General features: G+C 35.1%; 1 protein-coding gene across 2 annotated transcripts; it reads right to left on the reverse strand.

Annotated features, from left to right (window-relative positions):
* Window positions 1-1,712: 1,712 nt before the first annotated feature.
* On the reverse strand, window positions 1,713-17,256 carry LOC102606684 (E3 ubiquitin-protein ligase KEG). Of its 2 annotated transcripts, XM_006465692.4 has the most exons (16): window positions 16,168-17,254; window positions 13,726-14,088; window positions 13,387-13,617; window positions 13,038-13,163; window positions 12,612-12,948; window positions 12,371-12,528; window positions 9,879-10,036; window positions 8,793-8,911; window positions 8,487-8,621; window positions 7,944-8,068; window positions 6,996-7,100; window positions 6,656-6,889; window positions 4,615-4,948; window positions 4,311-4,499; window positions 3,758-4,063; window positions 1,713-3,513 (listed from the first exon to the last, which is right to left on the reverse strand). In XM_006465692.4, exons 1-16 carry the CDS (start codon window positions 16,965-16,967, stop codon window positions 2,275-2,277), a joined length of 4,959 nt encoding a protein of 1,652 aa, XP_006465755.2. In that variant the 5' UTR covers window positions 16,968-17,254; the 3' UTR covers window positions 1,713-2,274. The 2 variants fall into 2 exon arrangements, with proteins under 2 accessions (XP_006465755.2, XP_052297805.1); XM_052441845.1 differs by lacking the exon at window positions 8,487-8,621 and having other exon boundaries at window positions 16,168-17,256.
* Between the last annotated feature and the right edge of the window lie 5,728 nt (window positions 17,257-22,984).

Here is a 22,984-nt window from a genome sequence, read left to right on the forward strand (position 1 = left end):
ACATATGGTTTGATTTTCAGTTTTTTAAACCGAACCGAACCGTTTGGTTTTTGTGGCGACTGACGAGCAGTGGCGACGACGAGATTGCAGCGGCGGCGACGAGCAACGACATTCAGTTCGGTTTTTCGGTTTTTTTTTACTATTTTTATTATATTACTAATTCGATTTTTTGGAGGCAAAAAAACTGTATAAAAACCGAACCGAATCGTACAGTTCGGTTCGATTTTTGATTAATCAGCTTTTTTTGCCCACTCTTTTAACTCACCCTTAAAAATTATTGGGAGGGTGCCCATGGGCTTAGATTCGTCCTATCCGTGACCCTAACGTCTTATTGTATTGATCCCATCATTCCCAGCTGGATGACTGTAAATCCATTTTTTTTTCTCTGAAATCAAATGATGAGAACTTATGGGTAAAGCTCCTTTTAAAAATCGAATTGTAAAGAGATGGTCTAATGAGCTTATATTCTCATTTATATTATTGTGTTTTTTTTTTTATGTGGGATATTAAATCCTAATACTTTTTTCTACTAACCGACTGTGCTGGAATCCTAAAAGAGTTAAATCAAACAAAAAAAATCAATTTAGTTTTACCCACTCTAAACGTAAAAAGTTGAAGATAATTGAAACAAAATTTCGAAGTAATGAAGCTTATTGAATAATACTGAATTGATAAAGTTATGGTTTTGGTCTCTTTATATAATAATCCTAAATATTATGAATTTACCAAAATCGCCAAATCTAAAATATTATTTTATAATAAAATTCTCCTAATCTAAATAAGAAAAGGAAAGCAAATGGTGTCCAAATTTGAATTCCATAAAAAAGATAAAATTTCTAAAAGAAATAGGAAAAATATGAAAACATCTTAAAAACTTAAAAATGGCCAGTAAAGAAATAGAATTTTTAACTCGACCACAGGGTAAAACGGCACAAGCATTATGGGTTTGATTCATCTTGTCGCAAGTTTTGAAACAATATATTATACGCTGAAAACGAATACTTATAACCCAAATTATAACCTCCAGAAGATAACCCCACTCGTAATATACAACCATCCTACATCATATCTCCTATAAAAATAACTAAAATAACGCATGGTAAAAGGTCTTAATTATCATTCTGATTTAGGATAATTATCAGAAAACATGAAGCATCTGAGTAACATGTGCAGACAGGCTCAAATCAAAATAAAATTAAGTTGCATTACGGGGAATTTGCCCTATGAAATAAAAAAAGACATTACCAGTCCACAGAATCACTCCAAATAAAACTTGTCTATATAAGCAATTGCTGTGCTAACTTCACCCACCAAAAATATACATGCTCAAGAGCGGATGAATATACAGCTAGTCACATACATGCTCAGAGTGGATGAATATGCGGCTGGCCACATGACCACTAAGCTTTCAGGAAATTTAAATGGATTAATGACTCGGAAAACTCAAAAGTCGCAACAGCAGAGTCTTGGCGCCAAAAAAGAGGGGGTAAAGGGGGGCAGACCCAGTGTTGAACTAACTTTTAAACTAATCCTTAAAAGAATATAATTATAATTAATAGATAAAAATACAAAACTATTTGAATCGTATATTGATATACATATTCATATAGCAAAAAAATTATAAAAAATAACAAAACATTATAAAAAACTAAATACAAATCAGCTTAGCATTTAATCCAAATCTAAAAAAGAAACTCATTAAGCCTCCAGACTTCAAATGATCAAATCAGCTGCATATACATATAGCTGTACATATCAAAAATTTGGTCACATCAGGGGGAGGGCGATGTTTAGTTTACAATATATATTCACCATTTCTTTTCAGTCAAAGAATTGGAGAAAGTGTTGGGTAAGCAGGAAGATAACATTGCTATAAAAGAACCCATTAAGTGAAAACTCACAAGATTAGTGTTCAATTTGTACAAAATACATATAAATGATCACATATATATACCTCAAAAACTTACAACCTACAACCATCATCTATGAGATACAAATGGCCTACAGCTACTTTTTTTGCCTGGCTGCTTTCGTATTTCCTATAATTAACAGTAAGGCAAGCCAATTTCTCCATCATGTGCTCAGTTTCCATCTATCTGTATTTCCATTTTATTGAAATAAATAAATTGGATCATCCCCACGATAACTTCGCATATTGTTTGGAGAGCAAACTCCAAATCTAACTGCGTGATGCAGTGGAATTCACAGCCCCACATCTGTTGGGAGAAGAAGCTTCTATAACAAACTGCAAGAAAATTTGATAGCAATCACAATTCACGAAGTGCCTGTTCTGCAAGATGAGCACTCGTCAAGCACAATATCAGCAGGATCTCCAATCCATGGTCTCCCTTCTCTCCATTGAAATTTAATTCTTAACTTCCCGTTTGCATCTACACCAACCACTTGCCCTTTGCTTGCATGAGTCTCCATTCCCCATCCCCATCGAGGAGTCACCAACCCTTCTTTTATCCTCACTTTGTCCCCCACTTTGAAAGGTCTAACCCTTTCCATTTCCCATGCCTTGCAAAGCCAGAGCCTCTCCATAAAGCAGAATGCCACCCATAATTCCCCACTTTCCATCCTATGTACCACTCCAATGCTTGAATGGCTTACCTCTCCCCACTGATAAGTTGGGGTCGTAACTGATGCTCTAACTCTAACCCAGTCTCCAATCTGGAGTTCCTCTTCCTCTACCACCTCCACCTCCGATGGATCAAGCATCCAAGTTTTTGAGCCTACTGGAGTATATATTCTGAGCTTCCCATCGGCATCAATTGCAGATACAATGCCTACACTAGCATGGCTATGGCCTGACCATCCGAATCTCGGCTGCTTCACAGATAGTTTAACCCTTACCCTCTGTCCAACCACAAGCCGATCTACTCTTTCAAGATGAGAAGTAGGGCCTACCCACCTTTCTTGCTCACAACAAAAAGCAACAAAAGTGCTTCCATCCCAATTATCATCTTGAAAACCAATTCCTTGTACAACGCCGACACTTCCTGGTCCAATAGATTTCCAGTTACTAGCAAAATCTCTCAATCTTACCCACTCTCCAACTTCGAACATCTGCCCTATTTCAAGATCGGCAGGATCTCCTTTCCACAGCCCAGGCAAACCAAAGAAGGCAACCCTGACTTCTCCATCGGCATGAACACTGGTAATAATACCTCGTGAATCTAGCTGGGCCCCTCTCCAACCCCACCTTGGCTCAGCCAGTCCACTCCGGAAGCAGACATGCTGCCCAACTTTATAGGAGGGAATCTTTTCAACATCTGTGTAATGAGTACTCCATCTCCCTTTCCGGAAACAGCAAGCCAACTCTAGATAACCATTGTCTTGTATACTATGAACAACAGCTAAACTTTCCTTCCCAACAGTGTTCCAGTCATAACTTGGTCTGGTACCAATGCTTGGTTTTGAACGTACCCAATCACCAACTTCAAATCCTGAAAGCCGTTCAGCATCTCCAGGAGAAACTTTCCACAAGCTATGCCTGCCAGCAACTTTTACCTACACAGAAATAACCACTGCTGATCTAAAGCATTTAACCAAACAATGATGGGCACATAGCCTCGTAAAAAGATAAAAGTCTATAAACATATATTCTTCTAAATTAACAGTTCCCAGTCAACAGGAAACAGATGGTTTACCTAAAACTATAGCTATAAAAGAATGCCTATATTTGCAGAGAAAATAATTCAACAGAAATCACACAATTGAAACACACATATGTTGTCATAACACAAATTCTTACATTCAAAGCCCCATTCATGTCAATCTTCACAATTTTTCCTACAGTAGCAGGAGTTTCCTTTGACCATCCAAGTCGTGGCTGGGTGACAGATGGCATCACATGAATCTCTTGTCCCACTTCAAAAGGAGGCACCTTCTCCACATCTGTCACAGAGCAACAAAAGGGCTTGCTCCTAAAGCAGAAAGCAATGCCCACATCCCCATCTTCCTCCAAACTATGAATTATCCCAATGCTGTTTCGGGTAATATCTTCCCATCCATATTTTGGGGACGACACAGACGCTTTCACTCTTACCCAATCTCCAACCTGTCATGGATGAATACACATTTACACAGAAGATTATTCACTTAAACCCACCTTGAATGTCTCAAATCTCACATACGATACAGAAAAGAGCACTGCTGTTTGAACAGCAACAAGACAACAGGAAGAAAAAGAAATATGAGTATTGTTCATACTACAGTAACACAGCAGGAAAAAAGAAACAGCATCAATGGTTGTATTGCTGCAGTTCAAATAATATTTTCCCATAGAAACAACAGTCAGATTTTACCTTGAAATCCTCAACCTTTTCCATGTCAGAAGGATCAGCCTGCCATGGTATAGGTCGGTTAGGTATTTCAATTATTAGGAGACCATCATTCTCTATTTCGCTGATCTTTCCAACACTATGATGGGTCTCACCACCCCAAGCATATCTAGGTTCTGCAACAGATCGCTTCACACATACCCGGTTGCCAATCTGTAAAAATAAAACAGCGGAATTAATATTCTTAACTGAAAAAAAAATTATTTAAATGAAAAATATATAAATCAGCAGTGCCACGGGAGCAAAAGGAAAAAAAGTTATTCCGTACCCTAAAAGGGGGAACAGGCTCCACCTCTTCTGGTTCACAATGCCATGGATTTGGAAGATAGCTCAATTCCAATAACAGACTACTGTCAGGTCTGATACAATATACTATACCAATGCTCCCTGGTGTTACAGATCCTAATCCGTGCTTTGCTGTTGTTAGGGTTGGGCGAATGCGAACCCAGTCTCCAACTTTGAATTCTTCAACTCTTTCCATCTCTGCAGGATCAGCCTTCCATCCTCTGGATGCTCCTGGAAACCCAACCCGCAGGATCCCATCATCATCAACACATAATACAGTTCCAATACTGTCACGAGATTGACCGCGCCAACCAAACCTGAAAACATATAATTTCCAAAAACAGAAAAACAAGGCACATCACCAAAAGCTGAAAATAGTAATTCCTTCAGATTATTTTACACAGGGATTCAGGACTACAAAACAATCATAGAACTAATAACACAAAACCTCAAGGTCCATATCACATCTCTATTTTCTATGTCTAGCGTGGTATGCCACAAAAATAGCTAACTCGCAAACATTTCTAAATACATCACACAGGTAGCACACATTTTTTCTGTTAAAACCAAGTTCTAACAGGGGGCAATCATTGCTCTGTTCTTGGAAACTGTTTTGAATGTTTGGGAATTGGACCTACTGAAGGCGAGTATAGAACGTGTAAGTTTTCCATCTGTTTTTGCTTGTTTACTTTTCATATTTGTAGGTTAAAACCACATACAAAACCTACCAAATTTTCTCTTCTGGGAATAAATGTGAACGATCAATTTTTTTTATAACTAAGCAGTTTATTTCCCCTCATCTTCCTCTTCTCGTTCACCTATGCTGAGACCAGGGTCACCTTCACAGTTTCTCTTTCACCAATCAATATATCTTTCTTATTCCCCCCCCCCCCCCCCCCCCCCCCAAAAAAAAAGGAGAAGAAGAAGAAGAGAGGCTCACCCCAAACATGAGAAACAATCAACTCACATGATGTCAAGCAAAAATTGGTAGTGAAGAAGAATACTTAAAAAAAGATGATAAGGTAAAGCAATTGAAAAAACGCTAGTCCCTGAAGAATGGTTTAAAAAGAGAAAAGAAGGATAATATCATGCACATAGAACTACCAAAAATACAAGGGCACAATAAGAAATGTGATAATGAAATAGTGGAAGTACAGCCCAAATAAATTTAGATAAAAAAGGGATTTATTAAAATGGACAAGCGGAATATCCTAAATACAAACAGGTCCAGGGCTATAGATACCTAATATGTAATTTACACGATAATAGACATATACTGTTAAAAAAAGATAGGAAAGCTACTATCTTTTCACCTGTCAAATCAATTAAGTAAATGCCTCAGTAAAGCTAGCGTGGACAATAAAATGGTTATGGATAAAGAGCTCCAAAGTTGAAGACTCCACTTCTATAAGGATGGCATATACGACATTAGTTGAGTTTTCTGATGAATGATCATGTTAAACATAGGAGACACAAGGTAAGAGAATTTGGATCAGCTAAATATGAGAAACCACAAAGAACTTTCCAAAAACCAGTCGAATGAGATATAAGTCATTGAATTTCAATACTCAGTTCATTTAATTGTACTGCTCAAACCAGGGCTGAGGAGGGGTTTGTTTTATATTTATGTATTAAATTTTCATAGAAAACTGACATATCTGCTACTTTCAACTTTCAAGACTCACTTCACTAGTAAAAATGAGGACCACATGAACAATTTAAGATATATCCAGTCAATTGTCGACTTCAGCGCCAATTATGATTTCTATAACCTATCAAAACTTTCATATGACAATAAATTCATAGTTAAATATGGTTCATAAACCATATATACAGGTTAGAGCTAGACAAGCAGATGCAATAAATGTGATCCAGTCTCCACTAATGATCTTCCAACAACAGTAATCAACTTACTCTATTAACAGGCATTTGTCAGTTGAAAAGAGAAGCAATAATTAAAGAGAGAATCAAGATTGTAATGAAAATTAATATATAACTGTGTTGGAGACTTCACAGATCCAAACCTTGGCTCTTTGACATCTGGTTTAAGTTTTACGTGTTGCCCCCTGTCCAATGGAATTAACTTTAAAACCTCGCTGGCAAGTACACGAACCTCTCCAGAACAAAATGACACAATGAGATTGTCTTTATCAAGAACACTTTGCACAAAGCCAACACTTTTATGTTTTGCACCTTGCCACCCATAAGTAGGGGTTGTAACACGTCTTTTGAACTTAACCCAATCACCAATCTCAAATCTGAACACAAAGAGAATACAGGAATCGCAATGTATTTTTGTCATAAATTGTTGTTCTTAAATAACTCAAGTAAACAGATTCAACACAGAAATATATTTGTCCTCACATGGTAGGAGAAAGATGAACACCCCTATTCATAAGTGCCTCCATTAGATCTTCAGAGATCCATTCACGAGGAAGGCCCTCCAAAAAATCACGTAATGTCTTACCACTGTTGCTCATAAAATGAGTACCAAATCAGTGATGTAATACTGCTCAAAATTACATGATGCAGCAATTGGAACTTCTTGATAAACATTGCAACATTTTAAACCAGTCACAAGTAAGAGACAAGATTAATATATTAAAAGTTCATTAGTTATATAGTCTACAACAGGCATAACAGAAAACTTCGTTGAAAACTGTGGGTTCAAGCAAGTGATGGGAAACACTTTTGGTGAAATGACAACCAAAACAGGATTGGCCCTTAAGCTCCAGGTCAAACGAGAAAAAGGTGTGGCTGGGTGGAGCTTAGTCGTAAGGCATTCTACACAGAAAAGTTCATCAACTAAATTCTAGCATACAGGACTTCATGTCTTTCTGTTCGAGAAATGACTCCTTTAGATTCCAGGAATATAGTCTCCCTATCCCCAGACTTCAAGGTTGTCAAACTCAAAGAAAAATTCAAGCAGCAATTACTTGTCAAATTTCACATCATTATCTTGCCTAATAGTTAGAATGATTGAGGAACATCCCAGAATATCAAATTCGAAGACAACCCTGTATCTCTGTGACTCTGTGTGTGTATAAGTAACATAATGGAAATTAAATGTCAAAATCTAGAAATTCTAGGCAAAGCTCAGAGACTTGGAAAGCAGGTCAATTTAATTTACTTCCCAAAAAACAAAGCAAATTTAATTTCTCATTCTGAACATTTCGCAAGTGACTTTACACTAAAATATTCCAGAAGGAACAAACAAAGCCAAAGCCCAATAGTTTAAGATAAATTATCAACAATGAGAACCTCTTGGGAGAAAATAAAATCTAACAAGACTGGCTCATAAGGACTACTTGCCTGTGGTTTCTAACTTCAACTGCAGCATCTGGATGACTAAGCATAACAATGAGCCACTCAAGATTTTCACGAATCATTTTTGCTGCATCTGCTGCTATATGAAAAGCATTATCACCTTCATCATCCTGAAATGAAAAGTTAAGACGAAAAAGGTAATTGCCAGAGGAGAAAACTCCTTACAGAAAAAGCAAACAGAGAGGCAAGCCCAGCAAAATGGTACTCCAGGCATTAAACATGGCAATTAATTTTTTTCATTCCATGGTTCATTTGAATAAAAGAAGATGGCTTTAGAACTGGCTATTTTTGCATCATGAACGGAATATGATGATAACTTGAGAAACACAATGCTAAATAAATTGGGAGATAATGCAAAAGCCAAATTTGTAAGACAACATTAGTTCTCCACAATTCTTGATCAATTAAATAAAAAGTCGCACGATTATGCATTCAAATAACTTTGTAATAAAGTACAGTGCCACCATAAAAGTGCATCCTATCAAGAGAAATTCTAGGAATTTCAAAAGCAATGGCGGGAAATAGAACCTGCCAATTACAGTCAGCCCCAGCAGATAAAAGCAAACCCACACACGACTTTGCCCCTCTGGCCAGTGCTACATGAAGGGGTATCGTATTGTGCACATTCCGAATATTCACATCCACTCCCGCATCAAGAATAATCTATTCAATATTTTTGCAAATAAGAAATGTATTAACAGAACAAAGAAAAAAATAATAGAATAAAAAAAATTTAAAGTGATTACGTATACAGCACATGCAAACTGTGCACCAGTTATCTAAGAAGAAAATATTAAGCACACCTGTCAAGAAGCATGGACACACATAACTTACTTTGACGAGCTCAACATCATTAGCCATAGAAGCAATATGCAAAGCTGTTCGATTTTGGGCATCTTGAGCAGTTGGTTCTGCTCCAGCAGTGAGCAATATTCGCACCAATTCTCTCCCCTCTACAATTAATATGAATATATGATCAACAAATTAAACAGAAGAAACAAATAGAACTAACACAACCGTAAAAAAATTGCGTGCAAGAAATAAAACCTGTAAATCTCACAGATTACTTTGAATTAAAGGGAAAAAGCATGCACGCACACCTAAACACATGCCACAAACAGGAAAAACAGACATGCACACACACTCAAAAGATAAAGAGGAAGAGTCTCCATATTCCACAATGAGCACAGAATCTTCTATGTATACATGTGTCACTAATAATCAGCAATCTATTCTAGGGTGATAATAAAAATTCCAATTTACATAGTTAAATTAAATAGTTCCAAAAATTAAAAAGTTTCACATTCTTATGGACATTTTTGCTCTTCCTACGACCAAACTACAGTTCCTGATATGGGGACTCCAAAAAGGAAAAAACTAGTTTAGGCAATCATTATTTTTAATTTTTTGATAAAAAAAAGTATTGATAGCAGAAAGATTTACAAAAGGTGAACAATCTGTTAGCTGACACCCAAGAACATGCAATTAAGAGAACTCCAAAAGGGACTATCTTGCTTGTGAGGAGTAAATAGCTTAACAGATATATCAAAGTTACGCCCTTCTCAAACATAAAAAATAATCCCTAAAGTCCTTCCCAATTTAAATGAATTAATTAACTCTGTCCAAAAGAAACAAATCGTCCAAGCCATAAAACAAGTAGTAAGAGTTTGGGCATCTTCAAATCTCAAAAAACTTTATTTGCACCATCCTTTATTTTTTTCTAAATTTAAAATAAAAATAAAAATAATCACTGAGTTTCAACCAAAGACATCTCAAAATCTGCTAGAGTTATTAAAAAAAAAAAAAAGCATGTGGAGCTATTTCAGTAAATCCCTGAAAGTCAATTATCTTTTTCATTTTTTTAAGAAGAGAGACAACATCATTAAAATCTACAAGCCAATTTAAGACCTCAAGCATTACCAACTTCATGATCTTTCTTTAAAGCAGCCGCCATGCAGAGTGCTGTGCCAACTGGGCCAGGAATGTCAATCACATTAACAATTTCCTCTGGAGATGCAACTTCAACCCACCTTTTCACAACTGCCACATTCCATGTTGCCACACATAAATGCAATGGTCTGCAACAACAAATTCAGATATGCAGCACTTAGATGCATGTTGAAAAGACACAAAAACAAAAAAAGAGACGAAGGAGTACCACACAAGCTTAAAAATGTTTGACATTTTGTAGTTACTCATAATAGAAATTTGAATCAAAATTATTGCACCACAACAAAAATAGCAAGTTAAAAGAGTAGCGTCTAGATTTTATTTGATGACAAGGTTGGAACAGCATGGAAACACTAGAAATAATACAGTCTATAAAAGCCTGTGCATTTAACAATGAAGTTCTCTTCATTTTTCTAATTTCTTGCTATTCAGCGTATAGAACCCGAGCAGCAAAACTCTCTTCCTTTTTCATTTACACTCTTTTATAAACTTATCCCAAAACCTTTCCATTCCAACTTAATTTTCCTCTTTCCAATTTCCACTAACTTATCCCCAAAACGGTTCACAAATCCTTTTCCCTTTAAATCCAAATTTTTTTTTTTTTAAAAGTCTTCCTGATCACACCACAAACAGATACCAATGGTACAGTTAGGCATTATGCAGAATCCAACTCTAGTTTTAGTGGTTTTGTTCATTAAACAGATACCAAAAGCCTATTGCCTTCAGTGAAATCTTCCGATTATCATGGTTTAACTCCTCTCAGCAAATGAAACAAGAGACTTATATATTGAAGTTTCTCAACAGAGACTTTCAAGGTTTAATAAGCTTAAAAATCTAAAACTACAAGCATTTTCTCATTTCATCTCCCCCAACCAGGACTAATGAGAAATATGATGCATGCTAAGACTAAAGACATAACTTCTAACTTATTAGTTAGCATGTGTCATAAACCACATACTATCATTAATAGAAGTCTTTTCCCTCATTAAAAACATATAAATTTCCATGAGAAAGTTCCATTGAACCATAGATCACCTTTCTCTTCCGAAGAGGCTGGAATCCTTCACCTCAGCCAAGGAATTGATTACCATGGCCAGCATAGAAAAAAGGTACTAATTTCATTCCAAGTAAATAGTTACCTAAAGTTGTTCAAATCAAAAGAATTTATTGCTGATTGATTTAACTTTTTTGTTGTGACAACCGTGTTCCCATCCAAGGTAAAATTTCCATTGAGCATTACAAAAATAAGTTTACTACAATAAAACAGGACACAAAACCCATCTTTCTCTTCCAAGATAAGGCACTGTAATTTGCATCTTCATGATAAAAACAGTGATGTCCGAGGAGAGATTTTGGTAATCTTAGATATCTGAAAATTTAAGCTACTAATAAACTGATGAATACTCAAGAATGTCTCTGCTGGTGGCTATATTTGATTTCATACAAAAATATTAGGAAGTACAGATTAAGGGCTTGTAAAGATAATAATATAGATAAGCAGTTTAAGGAAGAGTAGAGTTGAATATAGGTTGGAATCCAATGCCAGAAAAAGCAAAGAAAAAGAGTACAAAGAGAAAAACAAAAACATTTACATACCAGCACAGCAAGATTCATTGGCAACAAGGTGTAACATGCATCACTGAGCTTTTTTGCACACATCACATATCAGCATGGTATGAATGCACCAGACCAGTGCAAAAATAGCCCATAAATAAGGTTTGCTATGTTGAGACTATAACCAACCATAAAACAAAAGCTTAAACCCAGCCACAATTACAAATCAATGGAATAAATACAGTGTTCATTCTTCTGACAAACAAAACAAGTCTGTCATTTACCAAGTTATTTATACCAAGCTGCCTAACATGAATTTCACCTTGAACTTTCTCAAGTGAGTCCGATGTTGTCTGAAACTTCAAGGAAGGTGATTTAACAAAAAGAAAAAGGTCCATTCTGCTAAGTCGGGAATCATTTAATTTCTACTTTCTAGGTCACAATCACAATCCACCTCTATATAATGTATGTCCATGCTATCCAAAGAAAATAAGAATGAGAAATTCTTCATAAATTAAGCAATAGCTGTTGCCAAGTGAAACGAGCCAGTTCTAACATTGGCTCCAGTTTTTCCCACAGATTTCTTTCATCCTAACCACAAATCAACACCGCCTGCTGCCCTGCCCCCACTCAAAAGGTAAGGAGAGGATAAGAAATGAAAATTGAGAGAAAAATGAAGAAAACTATGAGCTTTTTCACTTTCTATCACCAATAGAGGGGAAAAAATGAAGAAAACTATGAGCTTTGTCACTTTCTGGCATCACTACCCTAATGAAAAGTAATGACTGAACTTCTAGTTGACATCTTTGAATTCCATTTTTCATCTAAAATGTTTCTCACATATATATAATAAAGACAATGAGCTTGTTGAAGTGGGAACAAAAAGAAATATATATGTAACTACTCACGTCAACTCTTTTGAATTTAAAATAGCCATTGATCTACATCCCCCATTTTCCAGTATAACAATAGCACAATCTGTATATTTCTTGGCAACAGCTCTATGGAGTACGGATTCACCCTCATCATCCACTGCGTTGGGATCAGCACCAGCCAATAGCAACTCCTGAAGATTAAATGTGTTAAACCTATAAAACTTGAAAAAACAATTAACATTAAGGGGAAAAAAAAAAGCAATTGAAGACCTACACGCATGCAATCAGGTTGGCCATGGTATGCACAGACATGAGCAACGGATGGACCAAAGCCTTCTCTCAATCTAGATATGACATTAGCACCTCTTCTGATGAGAGCACGAACACATTCTGGGGATCCAGCTGCTAAAGCAAAAACAAGTGGAGGATCCCCATCTTTGTCCAAAACATCAACGTTTTCCTGAGAGTACTCCAATATAGCCTCAACCAGTTCAGCACTACCACGTCTACAAGCCAAGTGAAGGGCAGTTTGGCCATCAGCATTTTGTGCTTTTAAAAGTGAAGAAATTGAGCTGCTGTAGTTTCCAGACGCATTCTTTGAAAGCAGATCTCTGCACAATCAAAGAAAAAAAGGGTAAAGAACATGGAAAGCCTATAGTTGCACACAGAAAACAAGCAAGTCTACAATAAGCGGACTAACCTAACTCCACTGACATCCCCTTCTGAGACAAGTTGATGTAGATTGTTGGGATTATCCTGAAAAACCTCCACATCAGAAGCTGGAGATGGCTCTGTCTCATTTGATGTGGAAAATTTGGTAAAGCCACTGTATCAGCCATAAATTAAAAATGGAGTCAAATGATTTACTAACATTGATTTTCACTCAGAGACTCAAACCGACAATACACGCACATAAAAGCAGAAACATGTCCACAGAGTTCCAAGTTGTGTCACAACTCAGAGAAAGACCCAGTGCCTAAATAGTGAACAAATAAAACATTGCAATTGAATGGAAGAAATGGGTGCAATTAAAACTTTCAAGTTCTTACGTATCAGGACTTGCAGGAGGACTGCGTGGAAGCTCTTGCAAATGGCGGAGGAATGTTGCTAACATTGCACTAAAAGTTGGTCTTTTTGATGCCTTGAACTGCAGACATTCACCAATCATCTTCCATAATTCCCTAGGGATCCCTACACCTACTATACTTGCATATTGTGGTGGCAGTTTTCGATTTTTTACAACAGCCCGATAAATCTCCTCCGCACTTAAACCAGCCCACCTGACCAAAGTATGCAAACACGTATCACAATCAAATCATAGCACAAAGGGAAAAGTTGAAAAAGAACAGGGAAAAACTTTATAACGGATGATAAGTTACTCCACATACGGGATGGAACCAGTGCACATCTCCACCAATGTACAACCAAAACTCCAGGCATCTGATTCTGGAGATATACCTATTGCATCATCCCAAAACAAATTCAAAGACTTCTTTACTGGCTCCCATGCCTCAGGAGCAGTGTAGTTTGGACTTAGCATTGTACAGTCCATGCATGAATGGATTCTTGAAGAATCACACTCGGGGCGAGCTTTCCGGCAGGCAGGTTTCTTTAAAATTGCAGCAAGTCCATAATCAGAAACCACAGCTCGACCACTGGCATCTAAAAGAAGATTGGATGGTTTTATGTTCATACAAACAACACCTGCAGCATGTAGTTCAACAACACCTCGTGCAATGTCTGCCCCATATCTGCAAGTGGAAAACCTTGCTATGTCATGACAAAAGTCAAAGCCAGCCAAAATTTGATAATGAAACCATCATGTAAGATGACAGTACGGTAATGTTAACATTAAGAAGCTAACTAAATTCCACATTTCTAATTATCAATGACAATAGTTAGTTTAGAAAAGTTTTTAATCTGCAAAATAGAAGGAACTCTGCCTGCTTTAATTCTTAACTCCGAATTTTTCTACATACAGACATGTAAAAGAAGAAAGAAAAAAGAAAGAAAGAAGATACATCCAAGGAAATATCTATCGCCCAACAGTACAAAATCTTCAGTGAATGAAATATTTTTAAAATCTCTGAATGAATGCAAGAAAGGAGAATTATAGCCAGCCACAATCTACAACCATGGACCACTATAAGCTTAAAATCACTAAAATGATTAGGTAAATGTAACTAGAATAGATCTTCAATGATTCCAATGAAGGAATTTCATAGCTACTTCCACAAAAAATAAATATTTTCCATGCAAAAGAGGAAAGGAGTATAATGTATTATTACCTTGTATTGACAATTATGAGAGTTAAAAATAAAATAGTCAAGATCATAAAAGATCAAATTTAGTTTTGGCACTAAAAAAACTTAAAACTTAAAATTAGATGGATTATCAAAAAAAAAATTCAAATTTATCTCTTTCCACATTCTAAACATACAGAATATTCTTAAGATATTACGCTTATGTATTAAATGATATGGCTGATTACTCCACCTGTTTTCTCACATGCATGAAATTTTTTAAGTTCTAGTTAGCAGAAATCCTTCTCTCTCCTATAAAAGAGGAGATTAAAGGAGGACAAGATAAACAAAAAAGAAAAAGCTTTTAAAATATTAGAAGAGTCTAGAAGATTTTTTATTAATTTCAAAGAGTTTGAGAAAAGTTTGAATGATCAAAGATAACTGATTTATTATGTGTATTAGATCAATTTGATTTCCTTGCCTCGATTGGCTTTTGTTACTCTGAAACAGACATACTCTTCCTATAACAGAATGTCCTAATTCTGTTCCGTAACATTTTTCCATGTGAAAACTGAAAAAACAAAGAGGCCCCTCATTCCAATATTACCCCTTGCTGATATCACTATGGTAAAAGGAACACTTTTCAGTAATTTATCTCAAAATACTAAGCATTCTTAGAAGAGTAATAATACATTTCCCAAGTTCCACACTAATATTACCATCCCAAGCACTAAGGTGGCATTCATCATTAGATGGTCAATTTCATAATTTGTAAAATCACTTACTACTCTTCCCCACCATGCAATAAATGAATGCAACCTCACCTGTGTGAAAAAAGTTCTGATACTACTTTGGGAAGTGTAACATTATTTTTCCTGAAAATGCTCTCTCTCTCTCTCTCTTTTTGGCCAACAATTTAGCTCCATCTAGCACCATGACAATGGGATGTGAAAGCATTCACCATAAAAATATTTAGCTTTCCGGAAACCAATTTTTAAAGATGGAATTTTAAAAAAAAAGAGAGAATAATACATAATAATATCCCAAAAACCAAGTGCTCCAAACTCATTTGATGAAACATCAACAACCTGCCTAGGTAAATTTGTATTATATCAAAATTCACCATACCAAAACCACTCAAGATCAAAGATCTACTTGTACCCTCACCAAATGGTTATATTTAACAGGTTGATCCTTCTTGTAACAAAGCATATATTAATGCAGAAGGATAAGGACTCGAACAACAATGTTGTCAACTAACAAGTTCATTAGTGGCCTTGTCAAATGATTACTTCTAAGGAAACAAATGAGTTCTTAACTTGGTTCTTTCACTGTATTTTGAAATCACAGGTGGAAGAAACGTCCAAAATAAAATTTTAAATTATAGAAATCAAAAAGTAAGCAACCATTACGATCATTCATAATACAACCATATAACAAATTCAAATAACCTTTTCACTCTAATCCATACAGTTTCTAATCCTAAACCCTATCATACATAATCAGTTGATAAAGAATCATCACGCAGCCCAACATAATAATATTCCACATAGAATAAATCAATCAATCAAGAAAGTGAAACAAAACCTTAAGATTTGCTCCAAAGTCAATCTTCCCTCATTTCGCTGCATTGCCAACTGAACAGAACCATAACAGCGATCCATAACAAGCCCCAAACAGCTATCCATCCGCAAAACTCCATGAAATGTACACACGTTTCTACACCACATAGACGCCCGCCTCAGATTATCAAGCTGACCACTCAACCAATCAGGCTCCATTTCCTCAGCAATCATCACTTTCTTAACAGCCACGCTGTGCCTGCACCTCCCTTGACCTCCCCCGATCCACGCCCCCCACACTTCCACCCCCGCCCTCCTCCCTTCCCCTAATTTCTTCACTAATTTCACATCGTGGTGGACACCAACTTCAATCACCGGGCCACACACACCGACACCGGAACTGGACACGTGGGTCCCACGCCCAAATCTGCCACCAACATCACCGTCCTCATCATAAATATTACTGTTGTTATTATTATTAATATTCTCGTACTCGTCGACCTCGTCGTCTTCGTCGTCGTCATCATCGTCGGTGACGTCGCTGTCGAAATGGTTGCTGTTGCTGTTGTGATGTTGGTTGGTGTTGTTTGCCGAGAGGATTAAAGCGAGGACAGCGAAGTTCTTGCGGAGGGCGGTGACGGAATTACCCACCACGGACACGTGGCGACATCTGGGGCAAGAGAGCGTGGTGTCCGTGGAAGCCGAGAACATTCTAGAAAGACACTCTTTGCAAAATCCGTGGCCGCATTGGAGAAGGAGAGGGACGCGCTCTTTCTCGTTGTACCTCGTCTGGCAAACGGAACAGCACGGAACTTTCATTTTCATTTTTCTATTTTAATATATTTTCAGTATTTGGCGTCGAGAAGATTGTCAAATCGGGGGAGATTAGATTTAGGAGAAGATCTCTGGTAGATCCATGAGCATGAGAGATTGAATTTCAAAGAGTAGCTCGCCGTTTTTAATTATATTTTTAAGGGTTTTGGGAGAGAGAGAGAGCCGAGAGAGAGAGAGAGAGAGTGAGATGACTTTGCCTTTTACCTGTTTGTTTGTTTGTTATGTTTTTGTTTTGCCTGTCTTTTCTTTCTTTGCTTTTCTTTCGGTTTTGGTTTGGCTGCTGCGTGCACTCATGACTCGGTACTTAACACAATTCACATACCCGTTTGTTGAGAGTAGCAAACAAAGAGCACTGATAGTGATAGAGTGGGCGATCGTGCCCTTCTTGCGATGAGCTACAATAGTACATCAAATAAATTATTTGATTAATTTATAAGTTTAATTTTTTTTTTACAAAGAGTCGTAAATCTTACTACATGTTCAGTGCTCACAATATAATGGATATTAGTACTGAAGTTAGATAATTACAACTTAAAATGTATAATATTATTTAGTAAATATTAATTACTATAATTTAAAAATTAAATTGTTTTGACGTTATGCTTATGATAAAAATATATACATCTTTATTAATTTTATGAAAATTATTATTTAAAAGTTATTTTTACTATTTATTATTAATTTTTATTTCATATTTACAATTTTTTTTCCATGTGTAGATTTTAAACTACATCATCTCAATATTAAACATTTAAATTGTCTTAAACAAAATAATAGTACTTTATACTCACTTTACATGTATTTTTGAGATTGATCTCTACGCTATAATATTGATCATACCAATTAAAAAATAATCTCACTTGTTTATTAGATGTTCAGTTGTATAACTTGTAGTTCGCATGAGCATGAGTAGGCTTATGAATTCTGATCAAGACACATGTAAGACTTAAGATAGTAACATGTATTGCTTTAGTAAGAGTTAGTTTGTGTATTAGCCATATGCTTTTTAAGCAATTTTATTCAGTTGGTCATTTAAGTCCGAGAAAGTAAATGTTAAACAATTGATTTGAATGTCGCCCCCCCCCCCCCCCATTTACGTGAGATTTTTCAACTAATATTTGGACATTTTTAACTATATGTAAGTTCAAGAAACCCTAGATTGTACCTTGATCTTATTTTTGACACTTTTTTTTAGCAATATTAGTTATATTGCCTATTTTTTTTCTTTTTTTTCTTTATTTTTTAAAAATGATGTGCCTATTGTTTTCTGAAAAACAAAGGTAAAAGATTTCAAAATTTGACGTATAATTTTAACTTGCTTCAAATTTTTATATTTGGGTCAATTGAACTAATTTGATTATTAAAATTGGTGATCATGTAAGGGTAATAATTTGTAAAAACATTTTAGTACAATTTTTTTAGAAACAACATAATATCCATTTAATATATAATAAATAATTTAAATATGTAAAAAAATATTTATTCACTATTAATCTATTTTTTTGGAAACAACATAAAATCTATTTAATCCACAATAAATAATTTATTATGCAATTAAAATTTGATTGTACCAATAATAATGTAAAAAATTTCATAATAATCAACTATGGTTTAATATCCAAGTTTAAATAATATAAAATATATTCTAAGTGTAAATAATAGAAATATATATATGGTTGGCATAAAAGTCGGCTTAGGCTCGGAGCCTTTAAGTGCAGCCCGCACGGTAAAGTCTTGGACATGGGATCAAAAATTAAAAAAACCCGCATAGATTGGGCCTAGTTAAAGGCCTATGCAAGCCTAGCTTTTTTACTTATAAATTAAAAAAAGGAACGAAAACTCAAAACCTTAAATTAAACAACTAACAAGTGAAGTAAAGCAAAAAAGTAGCCAACAATCGACACTATAATAGCCAACAACCGGCACCCTCATTAACGTGCCATACACCCACTGAACATTTGTATGTTAGAACAAGAAATTCCTTTAGTAAAATTGTTACCTATAATTCAGGAACATTCATGTTATATCACCAAAAATCAACAACGAATTATACGAAAGTGTACTTGAATCTATAACACTAAATTACTCTCTAGAGTCTTGTGGTTGGCCTTTTAGATCAATACGTTTTTTTAGAGAATCCTTTAATTTTCTCTGCGCTCTCTCTCTGATGATAGGATGTTAGAAAAAATAAAAATAGATGTATGACTTGCGGACTATGACCACTTATATAGATAACTTTTATTATTGCCTTTAGGTATTCCTATTTCAACCCATCATAGAAACAAAAATTAATCTTTAAGTCTTTACATATTAAAGACCCACACCCTATCAAATGCATTAAAGCTTAAATTACAGAAAATCTTGATAGATCACTTTTAATTGGGCTTAACCTTATATGACAGTCTGCAACACATAATTATTCACACACAAGCCCAGCGTTAGATTAAGGATGCAACAATGCTAGATTAAAAAAAAATCCAACAATCTCTCACTTAGGCTTTAAGTGTAACCTTATAATTATACTTTGCAAAAAAAATATCCATATAAGCGTAACCTTATTGTCATTACCGAAATGTATCTATAATCAATCTTGTCCATCAAATCATACCAACATAGGATCAAAGCGGCCTTCATTACAGCTATTGTAATTCGATCCATCGATGGTCACTATGCCAATACAACTGAATGACATGCATTAAGATGTGGATGTGTAGCATGGAAATTTCATGTAATGTGATCTTAACATACCTATTTCCAACTGGTTCACCTTAAATCTTACCAAAAATCAGAATGTAAATAAACCAAAACTTTATTTCTGCAGAAAATATCTCGAAATATCCATAAACTAAAATAACTTAAAATGTCTGTAACATAAGAGCATCTAAAGTCACAAACTCTCACTAAAACTAAATATCCTTTAATGACACGACATATATACCAGCAATGTGCTCATGAAACATCTTGGATAACAATCCTTCAGTAAGCGAATCCGCAATCATGGAGCCTATGACGATATGCTCTATATACAATTGTCCACTCTGAACTCTTTCTTTAACAACTAGGAACTTGATATCTATATACTTCGACTTCGTCGAGCTCCTATTGTTATTAGAATACAACACTGCTATCTAATTATCACAAAATAAATTGAGTGGTCAATCAACATCATCTACTATATGCAGCCCCGTGACAAAATTCTGTAGCCATATTCCATGATTGGATGTGTCATAACATGTTATGAACTCTATTACCATCGTAGAAGAGGTTATTAGAGACTGTTTAACACTCTTCCAAGAGACAACACACTGAGCTAACAGATAGATGTAGCTTGAAGTGGATTTCATACTATCTTTGCATTTAGTAAAATCAGAGTTAGTAAACACAAGATCTCAAGCTGATCCACCCTCCGATATATAAGCATGTAGTCTTTTTATTCTCTGTAAGTATCGTAAGACCCATTTGCCTAGATTACTTAATATCTGCCAACATTCTAGTAGCATACGCAATATCCAATCGTGTACAAATCTGAGCATACATAAGACTTCCTACTGTTGACACATAAGGAATCTTTTTTATTTATATTTATTTTTTCTCAAAATTATTCTTCAGGCACTAATTGAGACTAAACATGTCTTTTTTAGCCACAAGGGTATCACTTCGTTTGCAATCTTGCATGTCATATCTCATGAGAACCGTTTTGATATAATTCTTTTGTAATAATTCAAGAATACCTAAAGAGCGATCTCGGTCTATCTTTATGCTTAATACAAAAGAGGCTCGTACCAAGGTCTTTCGTCTTAAAATTCTTAGCTAGAAATCTCTTGTTATCATGCAATAAGCCTATATCGTTGCTGGTAAGCAAAATGTCATCGACATATAAAACCAAAAACGTATACTTGCTGCCACAGAACTTATGATATATACAATCATTAGCTAAATTTATCTTGAAACCAAATGAGATGATCACTTGATGAAGCTTAAAATACCATTATTAAGATGCTTGCTTGAGCTAATAGATGGATTTATTAAGTTTACAACTATATTCTTTGGGTCTCGTGATACAAAGTTTTTTGCCTGCACCATGTAGATCGTTTTATCAATATCAACATTGAGAAACAATGTCTTCACGTTCATCTAATGTAACTCAAGATTGAAATGCACCACCAATGCTATTATGATCCTAAAAAAATCTGAGAAAGTCTTTTTATAATCAATACCTTCTTTTTGTGTAAAGCCCTTTGCGACAAAATGCGTCTTGTACCTCTTTACATTACCTTTTAAATCCTTCTTAATCTTAAATATCTATTTGTATTAATCCACTTTTGAGAGTTAGAACTTTCCATGGCTTCGACGGAAATTAATCGAATCATTTTCCATCACTTAAATGTCTATTTCATGTTCTCAGAAAAATACAATGTAGTCATATGGCATTACACTTCTTTTTTCTCTAACGGATCTCCTTAATGGCATAGGTTCTTGAGGTAGTAGAGTTTTTTCTTCTAGAACAACTTCTTGTATACGGGGTTTTCCAAAGTCAGGAATGAGACCTTGATCAATGCCAATAAAAAATTCTTTTGGTGAAAACCATCACCTATAATCTAGGAACATTTATATTGTATCACCAAGAATCAATAACAAATTATGCGGAAGCGTATCTGAATCCACAACACTAAATTACTCTTTAGAGTCTTGTGGTTGGTCTTCTAGATCAACATGTTTCTTAGAGAATCGTTTAATTTTCTCAACATAATCCAAAAAATCATCAATATATGTAAAGGTTAAATAAATCTCATATATGAAAACCATAATCACATTGCCCAAAAGAAATAGAAAAATTAAATTTTAAATACCTTACAACCTTGGTTGACTACAACATCTAAAAAGAATGGACTTTGCACCTAGTGCTTTAGCTTCGTGGCAGGGCGAAGAAGAGAAAAAAGAAGGCATACACCAAGCCCAAGAAGATCAAACGCAAGAAGTAGAAGTGAAGTTGGCTGTGTTGCAGTTTTACAAGGTTTATGATTTAGGGAAAGTGCAGACGTTGAGAAAGGAGTGCCATAATACTGAGTGTGGTGCTGGCACTTTTATGGCCAGTCACTTCGATAGGCATTATTGTGGTGGAGATTGATTGCCCTATCTATCCATCTCGTTTTTCTTGTAGAGATTATGCTTCTCCTTTTGTTCCCCTTTCTTTTTATTTTTGGACATCTATTAATGTTTTGTTTTTGGACATTAGAAATTTTGGTTAAATTTAAATCCTTTTATTAATGATCTCCTTGATTTCTTTTAAAAAGAACGAAAAAAAAAAGTTATCTTGCTTTTGTTGTTCAAGGCTCAAGGATTGAAATAGAAGTTTTGCAGGTTTTACATGGTGTCATATCAGAACTTGGGAAAATAATTGGAATTAATTAAAAAAGGCATTTATCTAGGGCAAAACAATAATTTTATATTTGGGAAAAAACTTCATTTGACAAATATTTTATGAAATCTATTAACAGGATGCAGACCGAAGTCGATTGGTGTAAGAAAATGTAAATTCAGCAAAAAGAATATGTATTTTTGAAAAAGCACAAAAAAGAGATCGGTGGATGATTGCCCTTAATATAAAGGCATCCCTCCAGTAACCTTTAAATTTAATATTTTTAAAACTATTAAGAATTTCTAGTCATTTCCACCAATGACAAAAATAACCTTTTTAAAAACTATTCATGATGCCATAATGATGCCCCATTCTTTAATCTTCATTTTTCTTATTCAAAGATCAACCCCTATATCCACTATTTTTGTTCCTTTCACTTGTATGCTTTTTTACTTTACTTATGATTTTTTTTAACTCTTCAATTGTTTGCTAACAAAAATTTGTTATCAGTTGTATTTGTTATGTGTATTGTTGTTTAACTTGAAATAAGTACCAAAAAAAAATCTCGTCTTCATTAGATATTAGATTCATATATATAAACGGAATGCATAAAATTTAGGAAAAAATCATTAGTAGACGGTGTGGTTAC

Source organism: Citrus sinensis, chromosome 5 (genome assembly GCF_022201045.2).
Source record: "Citrus sinensis cultivar Valencia sweet orange chromosome 5, DVS_A1.0, whole genome shotgun sequence".
NCBI lineage: Eukaryota > Viridiplantae > Streptophyta > Magnoliopsida > Sapindales > Rutaceae > Citrus > Citrus sinensis.